The following is a 14,947-nucleotide window of genomic DNA, read 5'->3' as shown; positions in this document are numbered from 1 at the left end:
CGTCTCTTGTCTTATAATATCATTTGGTTAAACACACATTCTAATTTCTATCGCCGTATTCGGTAGTAGCATATATTCGCGATCTTCTATAGATAAAGAAGTATAATGTCTTGATTGAGCATTGAAGTGGTTATTCTTTCTAAGACGTTATGTCCAGGTTGTAGTAGGCAGGCACTATTACTTCGGTAAAAGTTGAATTTGGCTGAATGTGTCGCTATACTAGTGTTCATTATTATACAGCAAACATGATAATCAATTACATCAGTTCTTTAAAGTGAAACTTCTTTTCAATTACTATGTGGTCCAGTTCAGGGAATGTCACAGTATAGACATACTTAGTTGAAGAGATAATGAAATTTGAATCGGTCTAAATGAGATATATACTAGGTAGTAGTAATAGAGATAAAGAAAGGTGGAAGCAACGCTATGTACAGATGCGAAAGCGACGATGTCCAAGCTGCCCCAAACGGGCAACATTGGCACAGGTATTAAAATGCAGATTTACAACAATAAGGATTTTTTTCCACTTATGGGGATTAGGTAGCCACTGTCTGGTGCATGACATTGGCACGATAACTCTCTGATCTCTCGAGGAGCTCTTCATGAGATCCACGATCAGTGCACTTGCCACCGTCAATCAAGAAGATGACGTCAGCCTTTCGGATTGTGTGAAGACGGTGCGCAATCGCAATAACAGTGATGCCCTTTGCAGCCTTCGCGAGGCCATCCTGAAGAAGCTTCTCAGACTCAGCATCTAAAGCACTGGTCGACTCGTCCAGAATCAGAAGCTTAGGTTTGCGAACCAATGCTCGAGCAATGGACAATCTTTGCTTTTGACCACCAGAGAACTGATTACCGTTAGGGCCACACATAGTCTTGTATCCATTAGGAAGGGCCATGATTGTTTCGTGGATATTGGCGAGTTTGCAAGCTTCGACAATGTCTTCCATAGAAGCTTCCTGTCTAGGCTTGGCACCAAGGCCAATATTGAACTCAACTGTGCCTTCGAACATAACGCTCTCCTGTGGAACCAAGGACATGTTTTCACGGAAGGAGGGGTCGCGGGTCTTTGTCACGTCCATACCATCGATGAGAATCGATCCAGACTCAGGAACGTAGAGGCGCTCTGCGAGAGAGATGATCGTCGATTTACCAGCACCACTGGGGCCGACAAGCGCGCAGAATTGTCCTGGCTGGATGTCAACAGACAAGCCGTTCAAGACCTTCATGTCTGGTCGAGCGGGGTATGCGAAATGGACATCCCGGAGTTGAACGCTGGAGGCCTTGTTATCGGACTGGATAGACTTTGGCTCAAATGACTCAACGTCTCCTTCGGATGGGGCAAGGTTCGGTGCATGGGTGGGAACACGACCGCGCATCTTATCCGAGCCCTGTTCGATCAAGTCCAGGATTCTAGCCATGGCTGCTCGGGCCTGTGAGAGCTCCGGTGCGAGTGCGAACATTTGACTCCACAAGAGAGCACTGACAAGAAGTGAGAAGACGACAATAAGGAACTGGGTCTGAGTGTAGGTGCCGTTAAGAATCTGCTTGGCGCCCCACCAGTATGCTAGGGCGTTGACGCAGTTACCGAGGAAGTAGGTGGTTGATTGCCAGGCACTTGCTTGTAATGTCACACTGAGTGTTTCCTTTCTAGGGCCCCGAAGAGACTTGCGGTAGGTTTTCAAAGTCTGGTCTTCGAGGGAGAGGGAGGCGATTGTCTTGATGTTAGAGATAGCTTCGACACCAATATCAACCGATTGAGCGTATGCGTTCTCGTGTCTTTCTTCGAAGCGACCGAGAATCAAAAGCTCCATGAAGCCAGCTCCTAGAAGTAGCGGTACGAGAGCAAGACAAACCAGAGCAATTTTCCAGGCAATGATGTGAGTCAAGATGATAGCTGCGAAAAGGTTGACTGTGATGGAGAACAAGGTACCGATGATAGAACCACTCAAGCCCGCTAGTGCGTTACCATCTCGGGTAATATAGCCAAGCAGCAAAGGAGGGGAACGTCCGTTTGACTGGTGCCACTGAAGATCTTGCTCAAACAGCGATCGGAAAGACAGGACACGAACAGTGTAAACAACCTTCTCAGACACCCAACCGAAACCAGTCCAGCTGACCACGTTGGCGAAGAATTCAATGATAGCAAGTACACAAAACATCAAACCGTAGAAGTCACCTTGATGACGGATATATGCTGCGCTGTTGCAAGGATCCAAGCTACCGACAGTGTTTCCGAAGATAACGGCCTCGCCAGAGAAAGCTCCGCCAACAATAACGGAGCCGAGCAGGGCGAGAAAAATGATGAGGAGGTGAGGACGTAAGGTTGGAGCATAGCCCTTCACCAGAGCCCACAGGGACTTTCTAGGGGCTGGAAGGTCCTCCTCTTCCTCTGCCTCTGCTTCATCTTCGGATTCGGCAACAGCAGTTTCCTCGGCTGAGGGGAGCTTTTCCTTGATATTCTCAATGGCAGTGTTAGACGACTCGGCCTTCTCGACATCGCCAGCAGTCACGGAACTTTGATCGGATTTGCTGATAGTCTCCCCGCTGACCGAGCCATCGTCCTTGTCGGGCGTGCTGCTAAGAGTTTGCAACTTGACAAGCTCGGCATATGAACCGTCCTGGGCCATTAACTCAGCATGGTTACCCTGTTCCTTAATAACTCCCTTGTGCATGACAATGATATTGTCTGCACTGGTGATAGTTGACAGTCGGTGGGCAATGGTAATCACAGTGCGACCGGTGGCAATGTTGTTAATTGCTTTTTGAATGCGTTGTTCACTGTGTGAGTCTAGAGAAGCCGTGGCCTCGTCGAGGATGAGAACAGCAGGGTCTCTGATAAGTGCCCGAGCAAGAGAGATACGTTGCTTCTGACCACCACTGATCAAACGTCCACTAGATCCAACAACCGTGCCAAGTCCATATTGCAAACGAGAAATGAAACCATCTGCGTCGGCTAAGACTACGGCTTTCTGGGCCAATTCAACGATCGCAACAACATCAGCTCCGTACTTCTCGGCTTCGGTCGCAAGGTTCTTGCCCTCTCGGAGGGAGATTGCAAGCTCTTCCAAGTCGGCACGAATGAAGACTTCCTTCAAATGGGCATGGTTGGGGTTACTCGAGTTGATCAAACCATGGGCAATGTTTTCCAAGAGCGAGCGATCAAGCAGAGAAGGCTCCTGTTGAACCAAACTGAGATGACTTCTCAGGTCCTTCACATTCACATCGAGTAGATTATGACCATCAAAGGTGATCTGGCCCTCGTTCGGGTCGTAGAGACGTGTGACGAGGCCAGCTATAGTCGACTTTCCGCTTCCAGAGAGACCGACAAGTGCCGTGTGTTTGTTTGCGGGGATGCTAAGACTGATGTTGTCGAGAACAGTGATTTCCGGTCGAGATGGATATGTGAAGGAAACATTCTTGAATTCGAAACCACCTTCTGCTTGAGGAAGGCGAATGCCGGACTCGGAAGTTCCATCGATCTGGGGCACGCGCTCTAGATCATCACGGATTTTCGAATACGAAGCGACAGCTTGAACGAACAGGTGGAGGAATGGTGAGACTTGACTGAACATCAAAGTCGCTGGAGCGATATTAGCGAAATCCATTCATTTGTTTACGTGTTGATTTCAACTTACCCTCAATTAAAACAAAGATTACAGTGAAAGTTGCACCGACAGTGACGCCCGAAGTGCCTGTCTCCACGGATTTTGCGACGGCTTTCGCACCTTGCCAAAAGGCCAAACCATTCGCTCCGTAGGCGACGAAGTACAACACACCAGACTGAATACCAACTGCCAAAGCTTTTTTCAAGCCTTCAGCCTCAGAGAGTTTTAAAGCGTTGGAGAACTTCTCTTCCAAGCGAGTGTTGGCGCCAAATGCTTGCACCACAACAGTGTTGGAGAGGGCCTCTGAGGCAATCGACGCGGCAGTTGCAGCATGGTCTGACATGAGTCCAGAATACTTCTCAATATAGTGACTTCCCACAAATGACATCAACATATAGGCCGGAATTAGGGAAAGTAACATGCAAGCAAGCTTCCAGTCCTTAATGAATGCAACGATATAGGCAGTGATAAAGAAAGAGATTGCCGCCAGGACAATTCCGACCTTCTCAGATGTGCCCGACCGAATAGTTTGGATATCACTATTGAGACGCGACGCGACCTCGCCGGGAGGTAGATTGTCGAAGTATGATGGCTCCTGGCGTAGCAAGTTCTTCAGGTAACTTTCGCGGAGTCGCTGCGCCAATCGCGCGCCAGTCATTGTCCAACATGTCAAATGGATGTAGATGGTGAAGAATTGTGCAATGGCCAGGTATACGATGAGAAGGATCTCGCCATTGATCGAGCTCTGGTCGGAAGATTCGGAGGAGGATGTCGCGGTGCCATCTTTGTTTGCGCAGGTCGCAGAGTTGAAGTCGTCGAGCAAATTACCAAAGATGATACCAATGATGGGGAATGGGACACCAGATGCGATCGCCATGACGAACCCCACTATCAGCATTCCAATCTCCCGTCTTGAAGGATTACAAGCCACCAAAAGACGGCAGTAGTCCGTCAATTTTGCGAAGCCCTTCATGGTTGCGGGTAGAACACAGCTTTCGCTGGCAACCAAGTCAAGAGGATAGTTGGCAGCAGTTGAGTGCTAGATAGTATTTAGACACAACAGCTGTATGAACGCATCAGTTTTCTCGAAAGAGTGAAGAGAAAACTAAGGGCTTTCTTTTTTGTCAAAGGAACAAGTGGGTTGCTAAAGCTAAGAGAGCTCGAGAAGGAATTCCGACCTCAAAATCTTATCAATCAGGGGGGACTAAGCCTGAAAAAGCTGTCGAATCCACCTGAATCCAGTAATTTTTATTTGATTCTTGAGAGAGCCACTTTTCTTTTTTTTTTTGCGATCATCGGTCTTAGAAAAGTTCCGGCTACTTGCTGATCCGGTGTGGGTTGTATTAGCTCTCTTGGTAGATTCTTTTTTTTCCTTCCTCTCTTTCGGATTCAGCCGACATCGGTCCACAACACTGTCCATGATGAAAATTAATCAGATCAAATTCTCCACCTTTTTTCGCTTCGATCAAAAATGATTCAACTTTTTTTTCTAGCAAACCCGTGGTACCGGAAGAGGTGTGGTGGGGAATAAACGTCCGATGCATTGACGTGAGCGAGGGGCAGTTTCCCGCGAAAACCGCGTGTACCGTAATACCGTGTTGTCTGTATTGATACCGGTATTGTATTTTGGTATGTTTGGTATATTATGGGTATGTAATACGCGTCATATCGTATGAGTATCAGTGCCCGGACTTGATGGCCCCCGGGGTGTGTGTGGGTAGTTTATTCTACGAAGCATCAGCCATCAGGATTATCTAGCGTCTACCGAAGAGCTTTGGAAATCTCGAAAATCTTGGGTCCATCCACTTAGATGTCCTTATCCCCACTCTGGGATCAAGCTAGAAAATGCTCGTGCGCTATAGTCTGACCACACAACCTTTTCGCTAGTCTCGGCCGTCAGGAAGCGTACGCCACAGGTGGATAGGTGGATCGACTCTCTATTTTTCCTGTTTCGCCGCCGTGCTTCGGCAAATGAGATGTCTTGGTTAATATTGCACTTTGGTTCATGGCTTGCGTGGCTTCATGCGGTGCGCTGTTTAGTTCCCAACTAGCCGATTCGAAAGGACTTATCAATCAGTTGGAACTGTTCCAAGAGTGGATAGCGTCCCGGCGAGATCTGCTATAAGGGACAGAGTTTTCCCACTGGAGGAGGTTGTTTTGGTATCTCCATCTTCAACTTTGAACTTCTTTTTGCCTTGTGCAATCCATAATCATGGGCGTGTTCAGCTCTTTCGGTCGTCGCTCGACTGAACAGTCAACTGAACAAGTTACAACCGTCAATGTCAATACCCAGGAAGAGACCAAGACCGAGCCTCAGTCCGACCTCTATACTTCGGAGAAGGATGTTGCTGCCGTGAACAGGTCGAGCGAGGGCGATTCCGAGAACCCTACTCCCACTGAAGAAAATGGAGTCCGTTTCGAGGCTCCAGATGAGAACACTCAGCGTGGTGTTGCTGATATGGAGGCCATTACCCAGACCTGGTCACGAAATGCACTTATTGCACTCTTCATTAAGTATGTCTACTTATGATTGGGCATTTTTGTTCGATTCCATGTGTATCTTCATGAAGCTAATTTTCTACTTAGCATCTGGCTGCTGTACTTTATCAATGCTTTCCAAAGCTCCGTTTTGGGCAACTTGATCCCCTATCTGACCAGTGAATGGGAATTGCACTCTTTGCTGAATGTGATCTACATTGTCGCAGACTCTGTGACCGCTGCTTGTTACATTCCTCTTGGTAAAATGATGGACACTTGGGGTCGTGCCGAGGGTTTCGCCTTCATGGCTTTATGTGCCACCATCGGTTTGATCATGATGGCCGCTTGCAGCAACTTGCCTACATTCTGCGCTGCCTACGTAAGTCATTTCATGCATGCTCCATCGCCTGTCATAAAGATCATTAAATTGACATATCTACTATTTAATAGGTGTTTTACAACCTCGGATTCAGCGGCATGACCTTCACTGTTGATGTCCTCACAGCCGACGCCTCTATGCTTAAGAGTCGAGGTCTTGCATACGCCTTCACCTCCTCACCTTACATTATTACTGCCTTCGCTGGTTCCAAGACTGCCGAGGATATCCTCGACCAGATTGGCATGAAATGGGGCTTCGGTGTTTTCGCCATCGTCTTTCCATTCGTTGCTGCTCCATTGTACCTCATGCTGAAGTACCACATCAGACAGGCCGAGAAGGCTGGTCACGTTGTGAAGCAGCCCAGTGGTCGTACATTTTTCCAGAGCGTCATTTTCTACGGTATTGAGTTCGATGGTGAGTCAAAAATCTTCTACAAAATATCTTCCTGCAGAATACTAAGTCTTTTATCCTAGCCATCGGTGTCTTCCTCTTCTCGGCGGGTCTTGTTCTCTTCTTCCTGCCCTTCGATATTGCCAGCAGTGCCCCTAGCGAGTGGAGTACTGGATATATCATTGCTATGCTTGTTATTGGATTCTGCCTTCTCTTCGTCTTCATTATCTATGAGTGGAAGTTTGCTCCTAAGCGTCTCTTCGCTATGGGCTTCCTCTGGAACCGCACTGTTCTTGGTGCCTGTTTGCTTGACGCTACCTACCAGCTCTGTTACTACTGCTGGGATAACCTCTTCACCTCCTTTCTGCAAGTCGTTAACGATGTCACCGTCGCCGAAGCCGGATACATCGGTAACACCTTCGATGTCGTCTCCGGTGTGCTTCTTCTTGGAGTTGGTTTCCTCATTCGCCGCACCGGTCGCTTTAAGTGGCTCCTCTGGATTGCTGTGCCCCTTTACATCTTCGCTCAGGGTCTTATGATCTACTTCCGTCGCCCTAATCAGTCGGTCGGCTACCTGGTCATGTGTCAGGTCTTCATCTCCATCGGTGGCGCTGTGTTCATCATTTGTGAGCAGCTCGCTATCCTCGCTGCTGTTGATCACCAGCACGTTGCCGCTGCTTTGGCTCTGCTGAACGTTGTCGGTACCGTCGGTGACGCTATGGGTGCTACTATCTCCGGAGCTATCTGGCAAAACACCTACTCTTATGCCTTGAAGAAGTATCTGCCCACCGCGGCTATGGCAAACTACGACCTTATCTACGACGATCTTGATACCCAGCTCAGCTACGCTGTGGGAACCCCCACTCGTATTGCTATCCAGGACGCTTATGCTTATGCCCAGACCAGAATGTTGGCTGTTGGAACCGGTCTCATGGCTCTGTGTTTCATCTGGGTGATGATGATCCGTAACATTGATCTTAAGGCTGTGCCCCAGGTCAAGGGTATTGTTTTCTAGATGGATTGTCATCTAGTCTTGACATCTTTCTGGCATGTGGAAAAGAATATACCCATTTATTTTTCTCCTTTTCGCCAATCTTTTATACCCGTGAACCTTTCACCCTGTCCATACCCTACTTTGGTAGAATATAAAACAGGATGAATCGTTAACAGTCGAGACAATATTTAATTTATTTCCCCATTTGATTTATATGTTATATAGACTTAATAGTTGGTCGCTGCAACACATTGCCAATGTAGATCTTTTCTACATATGTGATTGTTCAAAAAGAATTTCATTTTTCATTATACACAAGTTCGGCTTAGCTTGTCGGTATTTATCTTTCTCTCATGTATTTTCAAGATTGTAATTACTGTAAGCTTGAAATCCTTAACTAGATAAAACTTACGGTACCTCGGTGATGGCCCACAATTCTGTCGCGTTCGCTGATCGATACTATTCGTAATTGCAAGATTCACCGACTCAAGCCATAAGAGAACCCTGCTCACTTAAAGAGAAAGGAAAGCCTTGGCCGACAAGTTAAGTTAATAGACACTGTCAAATTTCTTCTCATTGTTAGGACTTCTGTCTTGGCGAGAAGTGCGATATCGGTGGCAGGAAAAGAGACCCGTCATCAGCAGAATATGCTAGTCCATCTAAACAAGGCTCCGGGCATTATGATGGATAGTACTGCGGATTCGATATTACAAAATCATTGAAGTAACATTTTAAACCCTTGTAGCCCTTATATAAATCCGAAATAACTATACATAAGATCTAACATTCATAACACAAAATGCAGCCTAGAGCTTAGCATTCCACGCGGCGCGATCCGCAGACTCCAGTGGTCGCTCTCGTCCATCCCAGAAGATCGGACACAATTGGAACCACTTCTCTCGACTGGCAATGGAGTGCACAGAGCGCTTATGTCCGAGATCGACGTATGAGCCGATGGTGAGACCCTGCGCATTCTCATATGATAAGATGATTGAGCCAGTGGCACGAGGCTCACCGACAACATTTGCTGTGCGTGGGTCGTCTAAGAAACAATAGTGGATACAGCTGGAGTACCAGGCGTTGACGCGTTGGGCGCCGCGGAAGGAGGCATCGCCGACGAGGGAGTGACGGCCACGGTCGTAGTCTCCGGCATTGTAGTGGGCACCGTAATGGTCCTCCTGAAAGAAGAGACAAGGTTAGCGATGATTAAATTTCAACAATATTGGGCAATGGCCGGAAGTTGGGATTGTCGGGGTTCGTCCTACCTTAGCCCAGTAAAGTTCATAGTACGAGAATCGGGTATCGTTGAAACGTCCAAACAAGCACAGGACATGAGGGTCGAAGTGCAGCTTGCGTAGGTATTCGCGATGTTGATCTAATGTGCCGGTTTCATTCCAACCCTTCGCCACTCGCGGGTCATTTTGCCAGGTATTGAAAAGCTTCAGGTGCTCTGCATCCTCCCAGTTCACAACCTCTAGAGAAAAGTGCTCGTTCACCTCGGGGATATATCGACTGTATGCAATCGAGCCAGGCGCAGGCTTGGGTCGTCGGATAGGGTGTCGCGTGTATACTGGCTCCTCGGGAAACTTGTTTGTGATGTGGTAGTTCTCCGGCAGAATGGGGTATCGGTCCAAAGATTCGCGCGCGGGTCGGTCAATCCCGTCACCAACATTCCAGATTGGTCGTGGGCCTGCTGGTGATGCTGCACCTTGCCAGAATGAGCTTCGGAGGATCAACAGCTCCTCTGCTTGCTCGGGCGCTATCTCCTTTGAGCCAAATGGCTTTGGGTGCTCGATGGCTAGGCCGGTCGCAAGTAGCTCGCTGCGAAGTGTGCCTTTCCCTGTACCGTCTAGTGTCACGCGGAAGTATTCGTTTGTCGGATGAGCGAGGTAAATTGCATGAACGATTCCCCAGATCTGGCCTAGAGACGGGGTTTGCTCAGTCCATTGGAAGGTGGTCTGGGGGCTGCGGCGGGCTCGGGCCCAGGCGGTGTTGTTGTTGGAGGGGGGTTGCTGGTCCTCCGGGCTGGAGGTCAAATCGCGCCATGAGAGAGATTCCAAGTGTAAAGGTTGAGGTAGAGGTCGGCCATTTGAGGGTTGCTCTTCCAATGCTAAGACACGCTTTGCTGGAGAACCTTCTTCGGCGACGCGCACTTGGTAGGCGGTGAGGAAGGGATGGGGAAGTTTGACGGGGGGGTAAGTATGAGGCATGATGGAGATATGTAGAGGATATGACAGGTATAAGGAAGGGAGTGTATGTGTCAAAAGAAAAGAAAGGAATGAGTTGCCTGCCCGAGATTAACAACTGGTCGGATAACCTGTTGTATAAAAGGATCCAGGAAAGAAAGCCGAGGCGGATTGGGGCGAAATCGGGGCCAATTCAAGGTGAATTTACAATTCCTCGGTAGATAATTATTCTCTCTTAACTAGGCCTGAAACAGGCATGTCTTGGACGATTGGGGAATTTTCACACCTCGGTTCTCCACAGTAATGGGGTTCCATGGCTTCTCTAGGTTCTGCAGGTCAGCCTAAGTTTCCCCCTCGGACAATCCGTCTAACCTCCGTGAATTGTTTCATTGTTATACCAATGCAAGCCCCGCTTTAAGTTTGTTAGACTAGCATCTAGCACGTAGCATCTCTCCCTCGTGGCTTCCCTTCCAGGCTTCCAGAACTCTGGACCTTGTCGCCGCCATGTCGCTCAGATCCGGACCCCTGCATTATGATCATTTCGATGTCTCCTTTCCGCATGAACGAGTCGTGCAGGTCACTTTAAATCGCCCAGAGAAACTCAATTCTATCAACAAGGAGACAAGTTCGCAGGTTGCTAGGATTTGGGAGCTCTTCGATCAAGATGAAAGTCTATGGGTGGGAATTATTACGGGCAATGGCCGAGCCTTCTGCACAGGCGCCGATCTAGGAGGTACATCACCACATTACCCTTGTTTCCAATGCACCATATTAACTCTACAAAACAGAATGGAATAAAATGGTCGAAGAAGGTGTAGTCAATGATATGTCTCCGCCTGGTCTCGCCGGACTACCTCGACGCAGTGGAAAAAAACCGATTATCGCCGCCGTAAACGGGATTTGCATGGGCGGTGGATTCGAAATGGTAGCAAATTGCGATCTGGTCATCGCAGCCGAGTCCGCTGTCTTTTCTCTCCCAGAAGTCAAACGAGGCATCGTTGCTGTGGCAGGTTGCCTTCCGCGCTTAACCCGGACTATCGGTTTGCAACGCACCATGCATCTCGTGTTAACGGGGCAAACGGTTCCTGCCCGTACACTTTACGAATGGGGACTCGTCACCCAGTTAGTCGATACGAATGTCGCACAAGCTGCACTTCAGCTTGCAACGGAAATATGCAAGAATAGTCCTGATGCTCTGATTGTGGGTCGGCTCGGTGTTCGGCTAAGTTGGGAGGCTGGAAGTGCTGAGGATGCAGTGACCACTTTGGCGGAGCAGTGGTATCCACGATTATATGCCGGCGCGAACTTTGCCGAAGGAATCCGGGCCTTTGTGGAGAAGCGGTCGCCGAATTGGATCAATTCCAAGCTGTGATGTGTTTGGGTTGTACTACACTCATTTGGATAGGATTCATGACCGAGGGACCCAGAGACCCCGCTTCCCAGGATAGATCCTTTACCGCCTTCCCTCACCTTATTGTACATTTTCTCAAGAGCACTTACTCCTATGTGACTTATTTAATATTTCGCCCTACATTGCATAGTTGGTGGTCATTATTCAATCCTCTTATTAAACACCTGAAATTCGGTACAGGAAACATGTCATTCAATGAGGGAGAAAAAAGAGCGGCAAAAAAAGGTGTCAATATTCTCGATGTGGACAATCTTATCGGTCTAATCGGTCTTATCAGTCTTATCGGTCTAATCAGATCGATAACATAGCGCAATATACGCTAGTAATTTATCGGGATAACCCTTAGAACATCGCAGATTTGATCCCAGCTCCCTTTCATGAAATTTAATTAAGGACAACTCTCTAAGCCCTATATATGGGAGTTTTTCGATGATTGAGCTTAAAAAGAATTGAAGGCGCATACCAATTACCCTCCCAATCTACAAACGCATCGCTTAGTAGCCAAGAACATGAAAAATTTAATACAGCCGGTGCAATTTCTCTGTAAAATCAACGACTCCACCGAAATTTACTTTCTTTTCAATACCGTCCGTTGCATGTCTCGTTACGCCATACGTAAGTTACGCTATCCCAATACACCGTATTTAACACAGAACGGACATCCCCGAAATCTATAATAGCTCCAACAATTTCATTTCCGACTCTGTTTCATCATTGGTAGCCCAAGAAGAAATCGAGGCCCAATGAGATCCGCTTTACAAGCTTACTGTATACGCCCCATGCGACCATACATTCATTATATCCAGCTTGGACCTACCGGCTATAACTCGGATTGATCCCGGCATCGTTCCACGGATTGAAACGATCTGATAACTTTTTTATTCTCCGGTAAACGTTCCCATTTTCAACACCTCCAACCAGTGGGCACAAACCTCCACATAATCTCCCGCTGCCTACACGTGGCGGATGCGTAACATGGAGCACTTTGTCAACAGTGGGACTCTTGGGCCGCCAACTCCAGCGCTCAAATTGAAATGAGGGGCCGATCGTCTAAGCGAGGTGAAGTCTGCGGCGTGATAGGATCATCCATTGGTTGTTTCTGTTATGTGTATGCAACAATTTCTCCACTATACCCAGAATGACATTTCCAACCGTGGATAAGATCATCTGATTAGATTTCGCAAAAAATGAATTTTCATTAGCCGGTCATGGCGCTCGTATCTGATTTGAAGGTCTATTTAATCCAATGGTTTTTTGTCGCTTGCGACGCTGAGATCCACATTCCGTAAAATTCCGTGTAGCGTATTATACCCTTGGGTATATGTATGGTAGAAAGAAAACTTATGAATTTATGGTAAATTACAAGGTGCCCTGCGAGAGTCGAATGGCTTTTGCCAAGCTGCCAAGTAAATTTCTCGTCGCTCTTAATTACGGGCCATATCGATGAATACGGGCACTTCGCTGTCCACGCGTGTTTCATTTGTTACGTAAATCTGAATCGCGGAAGAGCCCCGGTAAGTACGGCTTGTCTCCACTTGAGTGAGACAAGGCGGGATTAAGGGAAGGCATTTTTATCAGATCAAACCCAGGGACACCGTACGTTTGGGGGTTGGTTGGCTGATCCGGCGAAAATTTCTGTTTGATCATGGGAGTTCATTGTGGATGTTCATTGTAGCGATGGTTGTGTCATAGACTAAAGTCTGGTGTGTTCGGTAGAGCCTAGACAAGTGGATTGGCAAGAGACTTTTTCCCTGACTCATTCAGATAGGCTCAAAGGATTGGGATGTGCTCATGACTTTCGGAGGTGATTTTCAATATGTACACAGTGATCATGGTACTATGAGCAGCTCAGTATATCGCCATTTTCAATTGAATTCGATATGGTTTCAACGCGACGCCAATAGCCATCGAATGTGCAACTGTATCTGATTGTTTTCTTGAGGTTGGAGAATGTGCAAAGGGACCTCTTTACCTAGTCTATAGTCTAATGATCTATAAGAGAAGTTCGAATTGGGCCCATGCAATATGTGGATCACTTATTATAATACTAGCAAATGTAGATAGAAGTTGATATAATGTATTTGGATCGACAAAAATTACTTAGAGATCGACGAAGGATTCTCGAAGATACAGGCATCACAGATAGATCCACACTGACTAAGTACCTCACAGGCTGGCTCATTGCTAGATCCCTGGATAAGCTACTGCAAGTTTATTTGTACCTCATTCCCAATTTTGGGAATTGACAGCATCGTCCTCGGCAACTTGAACAGCATGCGATTCTTCGAACATGTAGATTGTATCGTGTTAGGCTCAAGTTGCCACAGATATGTAATTACTCCAGAGATATATCTACTGTATCGAATCATATCTCTAGCAATGTTCTATAAGTTCTTGAATATAAATGTTGTTCTACACGCTAGCTGACAGCCTCCTCATCAACTTCGCAATTCGGTTTGTATCGCCTTAGATTGCTTTCAAAAATAAAATTGCCCAAGGCAAGAATCTTTGATAAAAAGCATAGAATAAATGAATAGTTAATAGTTTCCGCAATGTTAAAAAGTCCGGTTGAAGTGACGCCTATATCGGCCCCGGGTATGTACATAGGGAAATTCATTGAGTACATATCAAAACCCGCATATACCAAATATTATCAAAATCTGTGGTTTCGATCTTACTAAGTCGCCTGTCTAGTGACTAATAAGTTGCTTTCCGCTTTTTCTCAGGTCAGGTTGATTTCTAATCAACTTGAGTATCTGTATAGATGTTTGGTGCTAATTCCAATAGTGAGGCTTCATTCAAGTTCCCCATCTGCACCAGCATTATATCATAATACCCTCTTTCCAAAACATTGGTTTATGCAGTCCTATGTTTGACAGGATTACTATACCAATACCCTCATGCCTATGCTTGAGTGTACAATCACACATAGGAAGCTTCGAAAGTCGAATAAGAATAGTCTTGGAGGTCGAGAAAGAATTTGATCAGGATGATCCTCCGACGGAAACTAAGAAAGAGCTCCCGAATACACGTCAAAATGTCTTAGAGTGGGCTGCTGCAGTCCAATAGCACGAACGCTATATAAAATTCATTCATCTGATAGTCAATATTTGCAGAGGTCAGCTGATCAAATGAAGATATACCTCGAGATTGTACTATGTAGGCTTATCTACTCGGTTGATCGGTATGCGGGGAAGATGACGTGCATGGCAGTCTAACTTCCAAGATTGCCACGTTATTGGCACACACGCACAGATAACAAGCGAAACGAAAAAGAAAAGAAAAAAAAACTGTGATAGTTGCGGGATGGACGCAATATGAATAGGGGCACTCACTCACATAGCCGAGGGAACAAGAAGGGAGCAAGAAGGGAACAATTGACCTAATCTCTCTTCAGGGACTGTGCTTGATGTGATTGGTTGAACTCCACAGGGAAGGCACCATGCTGACCAATGATCATTACCGGATCTGGTTAGACTGTTGAGGCACCTGCCACAGACC

The 14,947-nt window shown here is 47.0% G+C and overlaps 4 protein-coding genes across 4 annotated transcripts; 2 read left to right on the top strand and 2 right to left on the bottom strand.

Moving 5' to 3' along the window:
• Positions 1–536: 536 nt before the first annotated feature.
• N7478_001913 (ABC transporter ATP-binding protein) lies at positions 537–4,581 on the bottom strand (the record flags this gene model as incomplete). The annotated part of the gene is made up of 2 exons (XM_056918127.1): positions 537–3,583; positions 3,639–4,581. 2 exons carry the CDS (start codon positions 4,579–4,581, stop codon positions 537–539), a joined length of 3,990 nt encoding a protein of 1,329 aa, XP_056783738.1.
• Positions 4,582–5,820: 1,239 nt separating this feature from the next.
• N7478_001912 (MFS general substrate transporter) lies at positions 5,821–7,870 on the top strand (the record flags this gene model as incomplete). Its single annotated transcript, XM_056918126.1, has 4 exons — positions 5,821–6,122; positions 6,195–6,465; positions 6,537–6,879; positions 6,939–7,870. The coding sequence occupies 4 exons, from the start codon at positions 5,821–5,823 to the stop codon at positions 7,868–7,870; spliced, it is 1,848 nt and encodes a 615-aa protein (XP_056783737.1).
• Positions 7,871–8,655: 785 nt separating this feature from the next.
• On the bottom strand, positions 8,656–10,059 carry N7478_001911 (GNAT family N-acetyltransferase; the record flags this gene model as incomplete). Its single annotated transcript, XM_056918125.1, has 2 exons — positions 8,656–9,027; positions 9,115–10,059. The coding sequence occupies 2 exons, from the start codon at positions 10,057–10,059 to the stop codon at positions 8,656–8,658; spliced, it is 1,317 nt and encodes a 438-aa protein (XP_056783736.1).
• A 480-nt stretch (positions 10,060–10,539) lies between these two features.
• sidH (enoyl-CoA hydratase/isomerase family protein) lies at positions 10,540–11,407 on the top strand (the record flags this gene model as incomplete). Its single annotated transcript, XM_056918124.1, has 2 exons — positions 10,540–10,768; positions 10,824–11,407. The coding sequence occupies 2 exons, from the start codon at positions 10,540–10,542 to the stop codon at positions 11,405–11,407; spliced, it is 813 nt and encodes a 270-aa protein (XP_056783735.1).
• Positions 11,408–14,947: the final 3,540 nt, after the last annotated feature.

This window comes from Penicillium angulare (genome assembly GCF_028827245.1).
Source record: "Penicillium angulare strain IBT 27051 chromosome Unknown utg000002l_segment0_segment0, whole genome shotgun sequence".
NCBI classification, from domain to species: domain Eukaryota; kingdom Fungi; phylum Ascomycota; class Eurotiomycetes; order Eurotiales; family Aspergillaceae; genus Penicillium; species Penicillium angulare.
This window is presented reverse-complemented; position numbering and strand designations above follow the sequence as displayed.